We start from the raw sequence: 13,457 nt of genomic DNA, 5'->3' as shown, positions 1-13,457 counted from the left end.
ACCCTGCCCCCCCCCTTTTTGTTGAGGTAGTGCATGGCCACTGTGTTGTCCGTCAGGATCAGGACATTCTTTCCTCGCACAGTCGGCAGAAAAGCCTTCAGGGCTAGCCTGACGGCCCTCAGCTCCAACAGATTGATATGGAGTCTGGACTCTGATGGAGACCAACGACTGCTGTCAACTCGTTGGCATGAGCTCCCCATCCCGTGAGGATTGCGTCCGTCACGATCGTCACCTCTGCCCAGGGCAGCCAAAATGGAGCCCCCCTCATCAGATTGCCTTCGTTGGCCCACCACAGAAGGTCCTGGGCGACCGAGGACGGCACCTGAACAGGGTCCGACATCCTGTCGGAGGACTGAGACCACTGGAGCTTGATTGCCTTCGTTGGCCCACCACAGAAGGTCCTGGGCGACCGAGGACGGCACCTGAACAGGGTCCGACATCCTGTCGGAGGACTGAGACCACTGGAGCTTGAGTGCCCATTACAAAGATCTCATCCGCAACCTGGCCTCTGGCACCAGAAGAATGCAGGATGCCATGAGGCCGAGCAGTCTCAAGAACTCGAACGCAGGGAGACTCTGGGCAAGTTGAAACTTGTGCACCATCTGCTGAATGTGGTGAGCCCTCACCTGGGGAGGAAAACACTGCCCCAGGGACATGTCGAGCACTGCTCCAATGTACTGGAGCCTCTGAGTTGGTGTCAAATGGGACTTCTTTAAGTTGAGGGAGAAGCCCAGCATGTGGAGGGAGTGAGGGTGACCGACAGATGATCCAGGACTTGCTCGGGAGAGGGCGCCCTCATCAACCAATCGTCCAGGAAGGGGTAGACGTGAATCCCCCCTTTCCTGAGGTGCGCTGCCACCACTAAAATGAGCTTGGTGAAGACCCTCGGGCGGAGGTCAATCCGAACGGCAGCACCCGAAACCGAAAGTGCGAGTCGCCACCCGCGAACCTCAGGTACTTCTTGTGCTTTGGATGGACCGGCACATGAAAATAAGCGTCCTTGAGGTCGAGAGACACCAACCAGTCCTGAAGTTGAAGGGCCTGGAGGACTTGAGAGAGAGTAACCATCTTGAACTTGTCCTTCCTGAAGAGTTCGTTCAAACCGCGCAAGTCCATGATGGGTCTCAAGCCCCCGTCTTTCTTGGAAATCAAAAAATAAGGGGAATACCATCCCTTGTTCCTCTCCGCTACAGGCAGCAGTTCTATGGCACTTTTCTCCAGCAGGGATTGAATTTCCTGCGCAAGGAGAGGATCCAAACTCTTCAAAGACAGATTCCCCGGTGGATTGTCTTGAGGCCTCTGCCGGAAAGGAAGACAGTAGCCGCGGGTTATGATCTCCAGAACCCACACATCTGAAGTAATGGCGCGCCACTCTGCAAGATGCTCCGCCAGCCTTCCCCCAATCGGCGAACCATGGGACATGGCCTCATGACTGAGCTGAAGCGGCTGCGGCATTGCCTGATGGCAAAGAAGCAACAGCCCGAACGGCCTTGGCACCTCGAGTAGCTCGTTTTCCACCTCTGGCACTCCTACGGTGGCCCCTTTGACTGGCAGCTCCTCTCGCTTTACCAAAGGATGAGTAATAACAAAAGGAACCTCCCCTCCATTGCTGGCCCCTAGGACGAAAAGGCAGAGGTTGGCGAACTGCAGCGCCCAACGACTTCGCTGGAGCCTTTGAGGTCTGCAACCTCTCAAGGCTCTCGTCAGCCTTGCTGCCAAAAAGATGTTCCCCGTCAAAGGGCATGTTGAGGAGCCGGGCCTGCACATCAGGAGCAAATCCCGACTTCTGCAACCACGCAAACCTGCGTATCACTGTGCTCGCCACCATAGACCGGCTGACGCCATCTGCCATGTCCAAACCCGACTGAACGGCCTCACACATGGCATCCTTGCCATCCTGAACCATGGCAAGGAAACCGTCCCCTTCGGGAATATGTTCAGCCGACAAGGAAAGACAGTTCCACAGAGTGTGCGTGAAACGTGACAAGGCACATATGGAGTTGGCCGCCTGAAGCGCCATACCCCCTGCAGAAAACACTTTCTTCGCCCAGCCGTCAAAACGCTTGTCGTCCCTATCAGGAGGGATGGTAGGGTACGACGCCTGCTTTGCCGGGGCCGCAGCCGGCTGCACCACCAAACTCTCTGGAGTAGGGTGCTTGGATAAGTAGCAGGGGTCGCTACTGGCTGGGCGGTATTTTCGCGGCAAACACTTGCCCACTGCCGAGAGACTCTCAGGAGCAGTCCAAGCCGCCGCCACCCTCCTCTGTAGAGCCATATGAAACGGCAGTACTGGGTCAGTACCAATATAGAGGATATCCGTAAGGTCATCCTGAACAAACTCCATCCCAAGTACTCGGTGACTCTTGACATAAGGCGCCGGTACGAGGAGTCGGCATGAGTGCCAGGCTCAGGCCTACAAAACTCCACCTCCGGAGAGGTGTCCAGCCCACTAGCATCATGCAGGCACTGCCTTAGGTCCTCAAATTGGTTATGGCCCGAGAGAATCTCGTCTTGCAGCGTGTCAGGCACCATGCCATCATCAGAGCCGTCATCCACCTCTGAAATAAACTCCAGATGGCGGTAAGAAGGCACAGAACGTCAACCAAAGCCATGCTTGACCTTGGCCAGAGCCTTTCTAGGGGGTTCCAGCGAGCCACGGGGTACCCCCGTTGACACAGCCTCGAAAGCAGTCGAGTGAATCGACGTCGACAGCATCGACGGCGCCAACACAGTCCTCGAGGCCGGGGCCCCGAGCGTCTCCCTCGACGTCTGGGACGCCGATGGCGTTGACGACTTCTTTGAAGACAAGCCCTTGAAAGAGTCCATTGACGTCTTCCGTGAAGACACCACAGGTTCACACGTCTCGAGCGCGTCGAGGACTGGGACCTGGACTGGGCATGACGACAACGATTCCCCTTGTCCGAGCGGGACCTCTCCCGCGAATCGTGACGACCACCGAAGGCATGCAAGCGGGGTCTCTCGGCTGATCACGACCGACCCCACTCGGAGGCGGGGACGGACCAGTGCCCTGCGATTCGAGAATTGCCAACATTTTCTTCCCAAAGGAAGCCCATTCCTGCGGCGTTGCATGCTTCGTGGGGTAAGCGGCCCGCAGACGGGCGGAGTCCTCGGATGAGGACGGGGAAGGCGACCGATGACAGCGCTTCCGGGAGTGCCTCGAAGAGGCAGAGGAGTGACGAGACCGACTCCGGGACCGAAACCCACTGGACTTCCGACGACGACGCCGAGAGTCGCCCCACGAGTCGACCGTCGAAAGCCCTGCAGACCTCGACTTCCGGTGCTTGGACACATTACCTACCGATAACTTCTTCTTGCGCTTTCGCAAGGCTTTAGACGTGAGCGACTGGCAGTCGACACAGTCATCCGTGTCATGGGCCTCCCAGAGGCACCAGAGGCAGGCGTTGTGCGAGTCCTTAACCGACATCTTGGACCCACAGTCCCCACACTTCTTAAAGCCCGGACACGGCGTGGAAGACGATGTAGACATCTTCACGAAGAAAGTACTTCACAAACACCAAACAGGTTCGAAGAACCGAGAAACAACAGAAACTCCAAAGAGTCGAGGCACGCTGAGATTCCCAAAGCGAACAAGTTAGCAGAAAAAACGGAACTGAGGCTACGGGTGTTGTGCGTCCTACTTATAACAACCAGTGACGTCGGCCGTCGGAGGAGGTCCTCGAGGGCGGCGTATCAACGTCATCGACGCAGGAGCCGAAGATTTTCCGAAGCAGCACAGCTATTGTGATTACTGTCATAGATATGGAATACGTCGGAGGACCCAATCCCCTCAAAGTTACATTATTGGGGGCCTGGGAGGGGGTTAATGTGTTAAGAAAAACCTTAATCGTCACTGAGGAAATGATGATGACAGATTGCATGCAACTGTTTATTCCTTTGATTTCTCTATAATTTTGTCTTCAAGATGCTTATGTCACTGCAACTAACTGTATCAAATGGCATTGGTGACGATCAACTATTAAAACAAGGTTTACAAAAAAGAAAAAAATAAGACGTTCAAGTGCAATCCATGCACTCAACGCAAAAACAGATCACCGGCTACCTGTATGGTTCTTGATGTTTGCGCAACCCAGGAATTGTCAGCTGCCCCGTATGGCTGCGAAATATGGGGATATGATGCTACCACCTCCTTGTCCATAATCGAAACAATATTTTTAAAGGAAACCCTTAATCTCAAAAATAGCACCCGTGCAATCCCTTTGTTGCTGGAAACCTGCTTCGGAACACTCAGGTTTGCGACTGTGTCGAGGCCTCTGCTGTTTTTGCTATGTTTAACATTTTCCACTGCCTGTAATTCCCACAGGAAGGAGTGGGGCATGTAACATAGCACCTAGCCTATCACTGACTGAAATTCAAAGCCCTTAATGAGGGAACACAAATGAAACAACCAAGTGCTGTACGATAAACATTTGAACAACAGCCTGATTCATCAAGTTCATAGACCCCATGGGCTGGGAAGATACTGGAGGGGGGTGGAGAGGGGCTGAAACATGGGGGACCTTAAGGTAATCTCCTGGAATGTCAGGGGGCTCAACAGCTACCTAAAAAGGAATAAAGTCATGATGCACTTAAGAAGGCAGAAAATAGACATAGCGCTCCTACAGGAGACGCATCTTACGAAAGAGAAGTTGGAGGTGCTCCAAAAGAAATGGAAGGGAACAGTCATTGGGGCAACATATTCCGCGTACGCTAAGGGGGTTATCACATGGGTAGCACCTCAAGTCCCATTTCAATTATTGCAGTCCACAGTTGAGGCGGACAGGAGGATGGTGCCGATACAGGGATTGGTTGAAAATAAATAAATCTGAATAATAAATACATATGCCCCGAATCAGGATACAGTGACTTACTTCAGGAACCTATATAATAAATTGAGCTGGTATATGGGGGGTGCGGCGATCTGGGGTGGTGACTAATTGCACACTGAACCCGAAGGTAGACCGTTCGGACCGTAAACAAGACAGGCTCTCCCCGGCAGCTAAAGCACTACTGGCCCTGTTGACAGAGTTCCCCCTAGAAGACACTTGGAGGGTCCACCACCCACAAGATAGACAATACTCACACTACTCTGCCCCACAAAACTTGTACACAAGATTAGACTACAGGTTTGTCACACAGGAAGTAATAGCAGAAGCAGTACAGATAGAATACAAGGCAAGGGTCCTATCAGACCCCTCTCCACTGGTCCTAACATGGCAATATAGACCCCCGAGAGCCAAAATACCAACCTGGCGACTAAGGCTGAAGCTCTGAAGGACGTGATATTTAGGGAGGACCTCAGAGAAGAGATTGTAAGATACTTTGAGATCAATACTGGGAGTGTGGAGTCAGCCGGCACGTTTTGGGAAGCCTTCAAGGTGGTGGTGAGGGGGATAGCGATAGCTAAATCCAAGGGGTTCCAGGGGGGCATACTAAGAGACCTGCAGCAGGCAGAGGCCAAACTTAAGGTAACCTTGAGCAAAGGTGGGGACACGAAAGAAGATGCAGAAATCATAAGTCAATTGCAACTGAAAGGTGTAGAGCACTGGGAAAGACTATGTAATTTGAATCATAAAAAGTATGTGGAAAGGATATACGCCGGAGGTGATAAACCAGGAAGGATGTTGGCATGGTTGTACAAAAGGGAGACCCCAAGACCTGTGATAAGAGCAATAATAGGACAAAATGGGCAGGTAGCAGAAACTCAGGAGGGTATTAATCGGGAGGTCTTAGAATATTATCGGAAATTATATGAGGACAATGAATGGTGCGATAGCCAGGAAATACTAGACACACTGGAGGATACAGGCTTACCGCGAACAAGCGCGGAGGAGCGAGCGGACCTAGATGCCCCGATCACACTAGAAGAGGTGGTAGTGCAGCTGCCCACTAGTAAGACCCCAGGGGCTGATGGGCTTCCCAGTGAATTTTATAAAACGTACAAAAGTGAGGTGCTCCCCCTGATGCTAACAATGCTAAATGAGGCACACGAGACAGGAAGGCTACCAGAGTCCCTAAAAGAAGCAATTATTATCCCATTACCCAAACCCAAGAAAACCAGGTAAAGATTGCGGATCCTTCAGGCCGCTATCGATGTTGAATCAAGATAGTAAAATACTTGCAGCGTTATTGGCAAATAGAATGAAACGTATTATTAACAAACTAATACACCCAGAGCAGACAGGATATGTCCCTTGCAGGAATATATCGAACAACCTTAGAAGACTTCACGGGTCATAGAATATACAAAAGGAGACCCGGATGAAATGTCTATATTATCACTAGACGCAGTCAAGGCCTTTGACTCAGTCAAACGGCACTGGATGATTGCAGCTTTGATGCACTATAGGATAGGACCAGTGTGTTTTTAGTGGGTAAAACTACTATATAGTGCACCGATAGCCCGAGTAAAAATGGGAGCTATCATCTCCACAAAATGGCAGCTGGGTAGGGGCACCGGCCAGGGATGCCTGTGGTCTCTGATGCTTTACATCCTAGCACTAGAACCTCTGGCAATATGCCTACGACAGCAGTACGAGGAGATAGGAATCAAAATAAAAGGGGAGCCGCATCTACTCTCACTATATGCAGATGACATGCTACTGTATTTGAGATACCCTGAGGAAAACCTCCAATATATCTTGGAGGTAATGGAGCGATTTGCGCTGTTGTCCGGTATAGCAGTGAACCCCAAAAAATCATGTACATTTCCATTGGGTAGATATGTAGGGACCCCACACAGCAAATTACCGGTTTTACAAATACCATGGGAGCCAAATACGTTTAGCTACCTGGGAATAGATATCCATCACACGGTAGAAGCGGAACATCAGCACAACACTGATAAAGCAGTACAGAAAATTGAGACTAGCATGAAGTTTTGGTCCAAGCTCCCCCTGGCAAAGATGGGTAGAGGGGCATTGCTGAAAATGGTGGTATTGCCAAGACTATTGCATTCTTTTGGGAATATACCATACTTGATACCGGGACGATTCTTCATGAAACTACAGAGCATATGTAGGGGATTCTTGTGGCATGGGACGAGAAATAGAATCGCCCTTAGGAAGTTGCAGAATACACGGTAAAGGGGGGATAAAACTGCCAAATTACGAGATCTATTATTTAGCTAGTCAACTGCAATACGTGGCCAAATGGTCATCAGAAGACCACACCTCAGAATCGAGATTGCTCAGATTAGAATGTGCCCCGTTCTTCCTGAAAGAGATGATATGGCTGCCCAAATCAGAGATAAAAGTGCGCTCTGGGATGCTTGTGCTGGGATGGGAAGTATGGCACTAAGCGCGTCAGGTACTGGAGAACCCAACCCCGTGCTCGACACAGATACCGCTGGTAGCACTGGCAAGAGGAGACGAGCAGCTCATAAAGTTATTAAGGAGGCACTGGGAACCGGCGAGTATTGTAACAATAGGAGACCTATGGCAAGAAGGGGAAAAAAAGGCATTTGGGGCGTTAACAGAAGAAATAGGGCTACATGAAGGACAATATATTACATACAATGGGTTGATACGACGGATTAAAGATACATGGTCGGAAGTAACGCTAGATGAGCAGCCCGACCCTACCATAGAAACGATATACGATATAGCAGATGGGGGGCATGAGATATCCAGATTATACGAACTATTGATGTCTAGAGTGGGAAAATAGGTGGCACAATTAAGACATAACTGGGAAGAAGAAGTTGGCAAGCCTATGAGTGATAGGATGTGGAAGCGGGTCCAAGGATACCATAAGAAAGTGTCAAGAAACGAAGGCTACAACAGATACAGGTATATATAATTCACAGGGCATATATGACTCCCCAAAAAGTTGCCAGATTTAAGAACGCAAACAGACAGACATGTTCCAAGTGCGGGGAAGAGAATGTGGGGATGACACAGGTTTTGGGCATGCCCAGAAATTGGGAAATTCTGGGAAGAGGTAGCCCACCGGTTAGGTGAAAAGGGGATCAAAATAAACATCGGATCAGCCTGGGCATGTTTAGTAGGAGGATTCCCTAGGCCAAGGCACCTAAAGCATGTAAGCAAATTCAAAGATCTGGCGTATTTGCCATGGGATGGAAGGCATGCAATAGACCTCAGGTCTGGTGGAAAGACCTACAAAAATGGGCTGAAGCCGAAACAGCAGTATGGCAAGAAGTGGGAAGCAGGGGAGAGGAGGAGGAAGCGGAATCCCTGATGGCCTGGAAGCATTTAGTAGCCACATTATACGGGCCCACCCAGGACTGGTTGAGTGACCAGGACTCAGATGAAGAAACTGGAAAAAGTAGCCCTGAAGTAAGAACAGAGGCAAATCAAGCAGCGGAGTAGGCTCGGATGGGGGGGGGGGGGGAGGGAGGGCGAGGGGTAGGGGTAGGGGTAGGCAACAGACATGAAAACATAAATGCAATTTTTTGTAACAAAACGTTAAGCAAGGTCAGTCTGTTGTATGTTGTTTTGGTTGAAAAATTAATAAAAATTGTTTAAAAGAAAAACCAAATTGTAGCTGCAGCCATCTTGGATTAATGATGTCACACAGGCCCTTGGCCACAAATTCAGACAAAACACCTGCTAATAAAGGATTATATGCTTCATTTGCAATGCACCCCAGGTATTCATAACTTCCCTTCATTCAAAATCCCACGGAATTACATATGCCCCTCAACTATTCTCTAGCACTGATGGCGTAGTGTCAAGAGCATGACAAATGTTCTCAGCATTAGAAGTGATAACACAATTATCCAAGTGATGAGGCATGAATGGAAAATAAGAGGAGCTGGGATAGTGATGTACAAGAAGGACCCACTATAAGCAAAATTACCAACAACGCTACGCAAAATCAAAATGTTTTCAATTGTTGAAAATAGGAGCATACACAGATGTGAAAATAGTGAAGAATGGAAAATTACACCTAAAAGCATGTTAAATGTTTGCAAATAAAGATATTGGTGACAGAACTGTAACAATCAGGTTCTGGGAACAAAGCAGCCAGATAACCTGAATTCCCTTTTTGTCATTCAATGTGTCATTTACAGAACATGCAAGTCAAGTTGGCATTTTGGGAACACTGAGCTGAGAAAAGCCACTTCCATTAAAAGTGATGGATACAATGCTTAAAACAGGAAGAAGTGGAAAACAAAGCATGCATTGGCACACTTTGGATAAAAGCACTACAGAAATACTTTAATAAATAAAAATATTTCTAAAAGAAATACACAGGCATATACAAACATGACAACGGTTGCTTCAGATGAAGATCAGAGCATTTTCTAACTGATGTGCAGTTGCCCATGTTGCCTCCATTTTAAAAAATCAAAGTGTTTTTTTCCTTATCACAAACATTTCGTACCTGAACCTTTACTGTGTTCTGGGGATCTTGGACATGCTCTAGAGTTGCATCTACATCCAAAGCTATCACCAAGCCAGAGGTGAACCTCAAAGGACAATCTGATTCGCCTGTAGGTTCAATAATTGTTGCAGACGCCCGCTGGATCTGGAATAAAAATAAATAAGAACATTTGCTTTACAATACAAAGCTATAGTACATTACAGCCTGAAATATCTTTATAAAAGCCTGGAAAGAATGTTCTTATTACAGGCTAGTTGTGACATTACAACCGGCCTGTGACAAACTGATATCACAATTGCTCTGTTATTAGGCTTTATTTATGACGTCACAATGCAAGCTGCTTGAGCCAGCAGAGCCGAATTCCAACTGTTTCTGCAGCACTAGAGACTTAACAAGCTTTTTAAATTCCTTGCTTGTAAAATAGTTTTCTGTGACGCTTTACAGCCATTACTTTACAAGGAACTGTTTATGGTGATATGTTTAATTTGTGCAATGTTAGTCACATGTGAGCAAGAATTCAAATGTTAATCACTGTAGTGACTAAAATACTGCTAGTCCCCTTTCCTCCATCCTGTATGGACCAGAACCGTTTACCAGTAAATATGTTGAGCTACGCCAGCACGCGAAGGCATGGCCATGGCCACGCTCGCTAACCCTGCCCTGTGGCACCTCCCTTCAGTCCCTTTTGCAAGTCAGACGCTATTATACTGGGCCTTGCACTGATATCTTGTCATTAACTTGATGGGGGATGGTGGGTGGGACGTATGGAGGAAAGGGTACTAGGACTAGTAGTATTTTAGTTACTACGGTGAGTAACTGTTTATTACTCCTACGTCCCGTCCCCTTTCCTCCATCCTGTATTGGTGATTGCAACGTAACCCTTATGAAAGGGGAAGAGGATGCGTAGCAATAGACGGCTGCAAATAGGTTCCTTAAAATCGTCTGTCCGAAAGCTGTGTCTGCTCTTGAGCTGGTATCCAGAGAGTAGTGCTTGCAGAAATCCGAGGGTGTGGCCCACATGGCAACCTTGCTAATGACATCCCACGATGTGTGCCTTTGAAGCACTACTGCTGTAGGCTTCGCCCTTATAGTGTGAGCATGAATGCCTTTGGGAACAATTTTGAACCTTTAACGATTCCGCAATAGCAACACCATCCGCCTAGCTATGGATGCTTTTGAAGCTTGCACGCTTGGCGAGACACCATCAAATGTGACAAACAGAGCTACTGTCCTCCTGCCCTTTGTCCTTGATAGGTACATTCTAGCACTTTGCGCAAGTCTAAAGAGTACAGAGCCCTCTCTGCTTCTGTCTGAGGATTGGGAAAGAAAACTGGAAAGCAGATATCTTGATTTAGGTGGAAGGGAGAGACACATTTTGGAAGAAACTTGGGGTGGGTTTTGAGCACTATATTGTCCGTGTGAAACAGTAAATGGCTCAGCTGCCGACAGAGTCTGTATCTCACTGACTCTCCTTGCCGAGGTCAGAGCCACCAGCAGAATTGTCTTGAGTGTGACCCACTTAATATCAACAGAAAACATTGGATCAAATGGCCTGTGTGCCCAGGGTGACAATACTATGCTTAGATCCCAGCTCGGATGAGGTCTGCGCAGTGGTGGAAAAAGCTGCAACAGCCCTCTAAAGTGACTCTTCATGGTTGGGTTGGCCGTGGTGAATATGTCGTCATTTGAGTTCGAGTACGCCCCTACTGCCGCTAAATAGGTGCAGGACGTGTCCACCTGGACACCTGAGGGCGTGAGATGCGCAATAAATGAGATCACTCATCCAAGGGCAAGAAAGCAGGTCAACCTGCTTTCCCTGAGCCCAGAAGCAGAATCTCATCCATTTACTTCTGTTCTGAGATCTTTGTGACTCCTTGCTGGAGCATTGAATGATGCGGAGATTGTTCACCGAAAAAAGGTTGCCGTGCTGTAGCCCGAGTTGGTCAGCAGCCACATTGCTAGTGGCTTGCCCCTTTGGGTCTGGGTGGATCACAACCCTGCTTTGCTGCGACAGAAACCCCTGCAGCGTAATAGGCAGCAAGAGAAGGCCATGTACCACCAGCTACAACAGGGTGGAATACAATACTCTTGCTGACCATCTCGGTGCTAGGAGCATGAGCCTGCTGTTGACCTAACCTTCCTACCCACCTTTTGGATCAGCGGAGTCAGAGGAAACGTATAAGCGTGAAGATGATCCCATGATATCTGGAGGGCGTCTCCCAGGGAATTGTGACCTTGGCCTTCCCATGGCACGAACAGCAGGCACTCGGAATTATGCTCTTTTGCAAAGAGGTCCACCTGTGGATATCCGCATCCCTGAAAAATTGGGGCTAGAGAAAGCATGTCCAATTCCCATTCGTAATTGTTCCTGCCTAGCCAGTCAGCTTATGAGTTGCTGTATCTCAGCAGATGTACTGCTTTAATATGTATGTTGTACGTTAAAGCCCACTCCCATATTAGCACTGCTATCATGCAGCTAGAGGGTGATTTGGTGCCCCCCAGTTTGTTGAAATAGATCAGGGAGGTGGAACTGTCTGTTCTGACCAAGACCACCCTGTTGGTTATCTGTGGGTGGAATGCCTTCAGCGCTAACCCAAAGGCTTTGAGTTCAAGAGCGCTTATGTGCAACAGAGTCCTCAATGTAGCCCCCCTTCCCGTAAGCGAGGAGTCTGTGGTAATCACTATGGAGTGATTCTGCATCCATAACAGGGCTCCAATCTGAATATTGCTTGGGTTGAGCCACCACTGCAAACCCTGCTTGAGAGATGCAGGAATGGGCAGTTTGTCCGACTGCGCTCCCGTCTCCCGTCCCAAACGGATGCCAGATGCATCTGAATTCTCTGCATTTTCAATAGAAAAAAAAAAAAGGTAGCCGGCGCCCCTCTCTCGTGATAACCTGTTCTATGTTTTTTCCTACTTTGAGAGTCTGCAGCCATCGCTTTTTGCTCACTGTACTTTTCACAAAGGAGGAATATGCATTTGCATATCAGTCTTTGACCCGCCCACAAGGGCAGCCCAGCACAGAAATGCCAGGAAAACCTCCTTTGAACAAGAGTAACAGCAGCAAACCCATACATGTGTTTCAGCCTTGTAGGGACGCATCAGTGATATGGTATGCTTTGCGACCAAAACACTAAGAGCTTGTTCTCTTTGGAAAGGGTCGACGTCGCTGACGTGGTAGCAGATGCTGACGAGGACTGGGAGTATAATGGCGCTGCCGTGACCACCGAAGAGTGGGGTTGTGGGTGTGAGGACAGCAATATGAAGCTTGTTAATTTGAGAACTGATGTGTGGTTTTTTGCCATACCTTTTTGCCAGGGCCACCACGTCCTTTTGTATGGGGACCCGCAACCTGCTGGCTGCCCTCAGAGATAGTACCTCGGCCAAGATCCTGGTTCTTGCTGCTCTTGCTGTGGGGCCGGCAGACCCAAGAAATCCGAGAGGCCCTGCCCCATGGTCGTGAAAGGATCTAGCTGGCGATATGTTCTATACACTCCCGCCCATCATCATTTGTATCCACATCCGTACATCGCGTACAACTTGGTAGGACTTGCCTACCACATGTCTTGTGGCATGGGAGGTGCTAGGACTGGGGGGGCCTTGGGTGGGGCGGCAGAGCCTGCACTCCACTAATGCCCCTTGCCTGAGGTATCAGTGGCGTGAATTAATGAGGGATATCTTCCCTAATCAAGCCCTTATAAATCCCTGCCATTTGCGGGGACCTCATCATCGCCATAAACATGTCGAAGAATCACTCTTCACAGGCTGCTTGATTGGTCACCCTGGTACTGAGGTGCAAAATTATAACCTTGAGGCCCCTGAAAGTGCAACTGGATAGATATACTGAGTCCATGACTCTCTGAGTGCCGGAAACGCTGCGTGCAGAGACGCTGGCTCGCTGTGACCACTCTGATGGTGAGGAATAATAAGGTGTGCAAGGCTGTGCGTCTGTTCATTAACTGCCTGGCACTTGCTTGTGTGCCATTTTGTGTGTCTGTGCCAACCCTGCCCGAGTGGGTCGGTACCTCAAGAATGCACAGGAAAACTGAGTTATGTGCAGTGTGATTCGAGCTCAGCCTCTGCAAAGCCTC

The 13,457-nt window shown here is 49.0% G+C and overlaps 1 protein-coding gene across 1 annotated transcript in view; it reads right to left on the bottom strand.

The window, feature by feature from the left end:
- The window catches only part of INTS4 (integrator complex subunit 4), a 1,642,132-nt gene that overhangs the window by 140,417 nt on the left and 1,488,258 nt on the right, over nt 1–13,457 (bottom strand). Inside the window, exon 21 of the mRNA XM_069639944.1 lies at nt 9,367–9,510. Coding sequence (XP_069496045.1) covers nt 9,367–9,510 — 144 coding nt within the window. The remainder of the gene's footprint in view (nt 1–9,366; nt 9,511–13,457) is intronic.

Source organism: Ambystoma mexicanum, chromosome 7q (assembly GCF_040938575.1).
Source record: "Ambystoma mexicanum isolate Mex_15411 chromosome 7q, UKY_AmexF1_1, whole genome shotgun sequence".
In the NCBI taxonomy this organism is placed as follows: Eukaryota; Metazoa; Chordata; class Amphibia; order Caudata; family Ambystomatidae; genus Ambystoma; species Ambystoma mexicanum.
The sequence above is the reverse complement of the archived record's forward strand: the minus strand, read 5'-3'. Positions and strand labels throughout refer to the sequence as shown.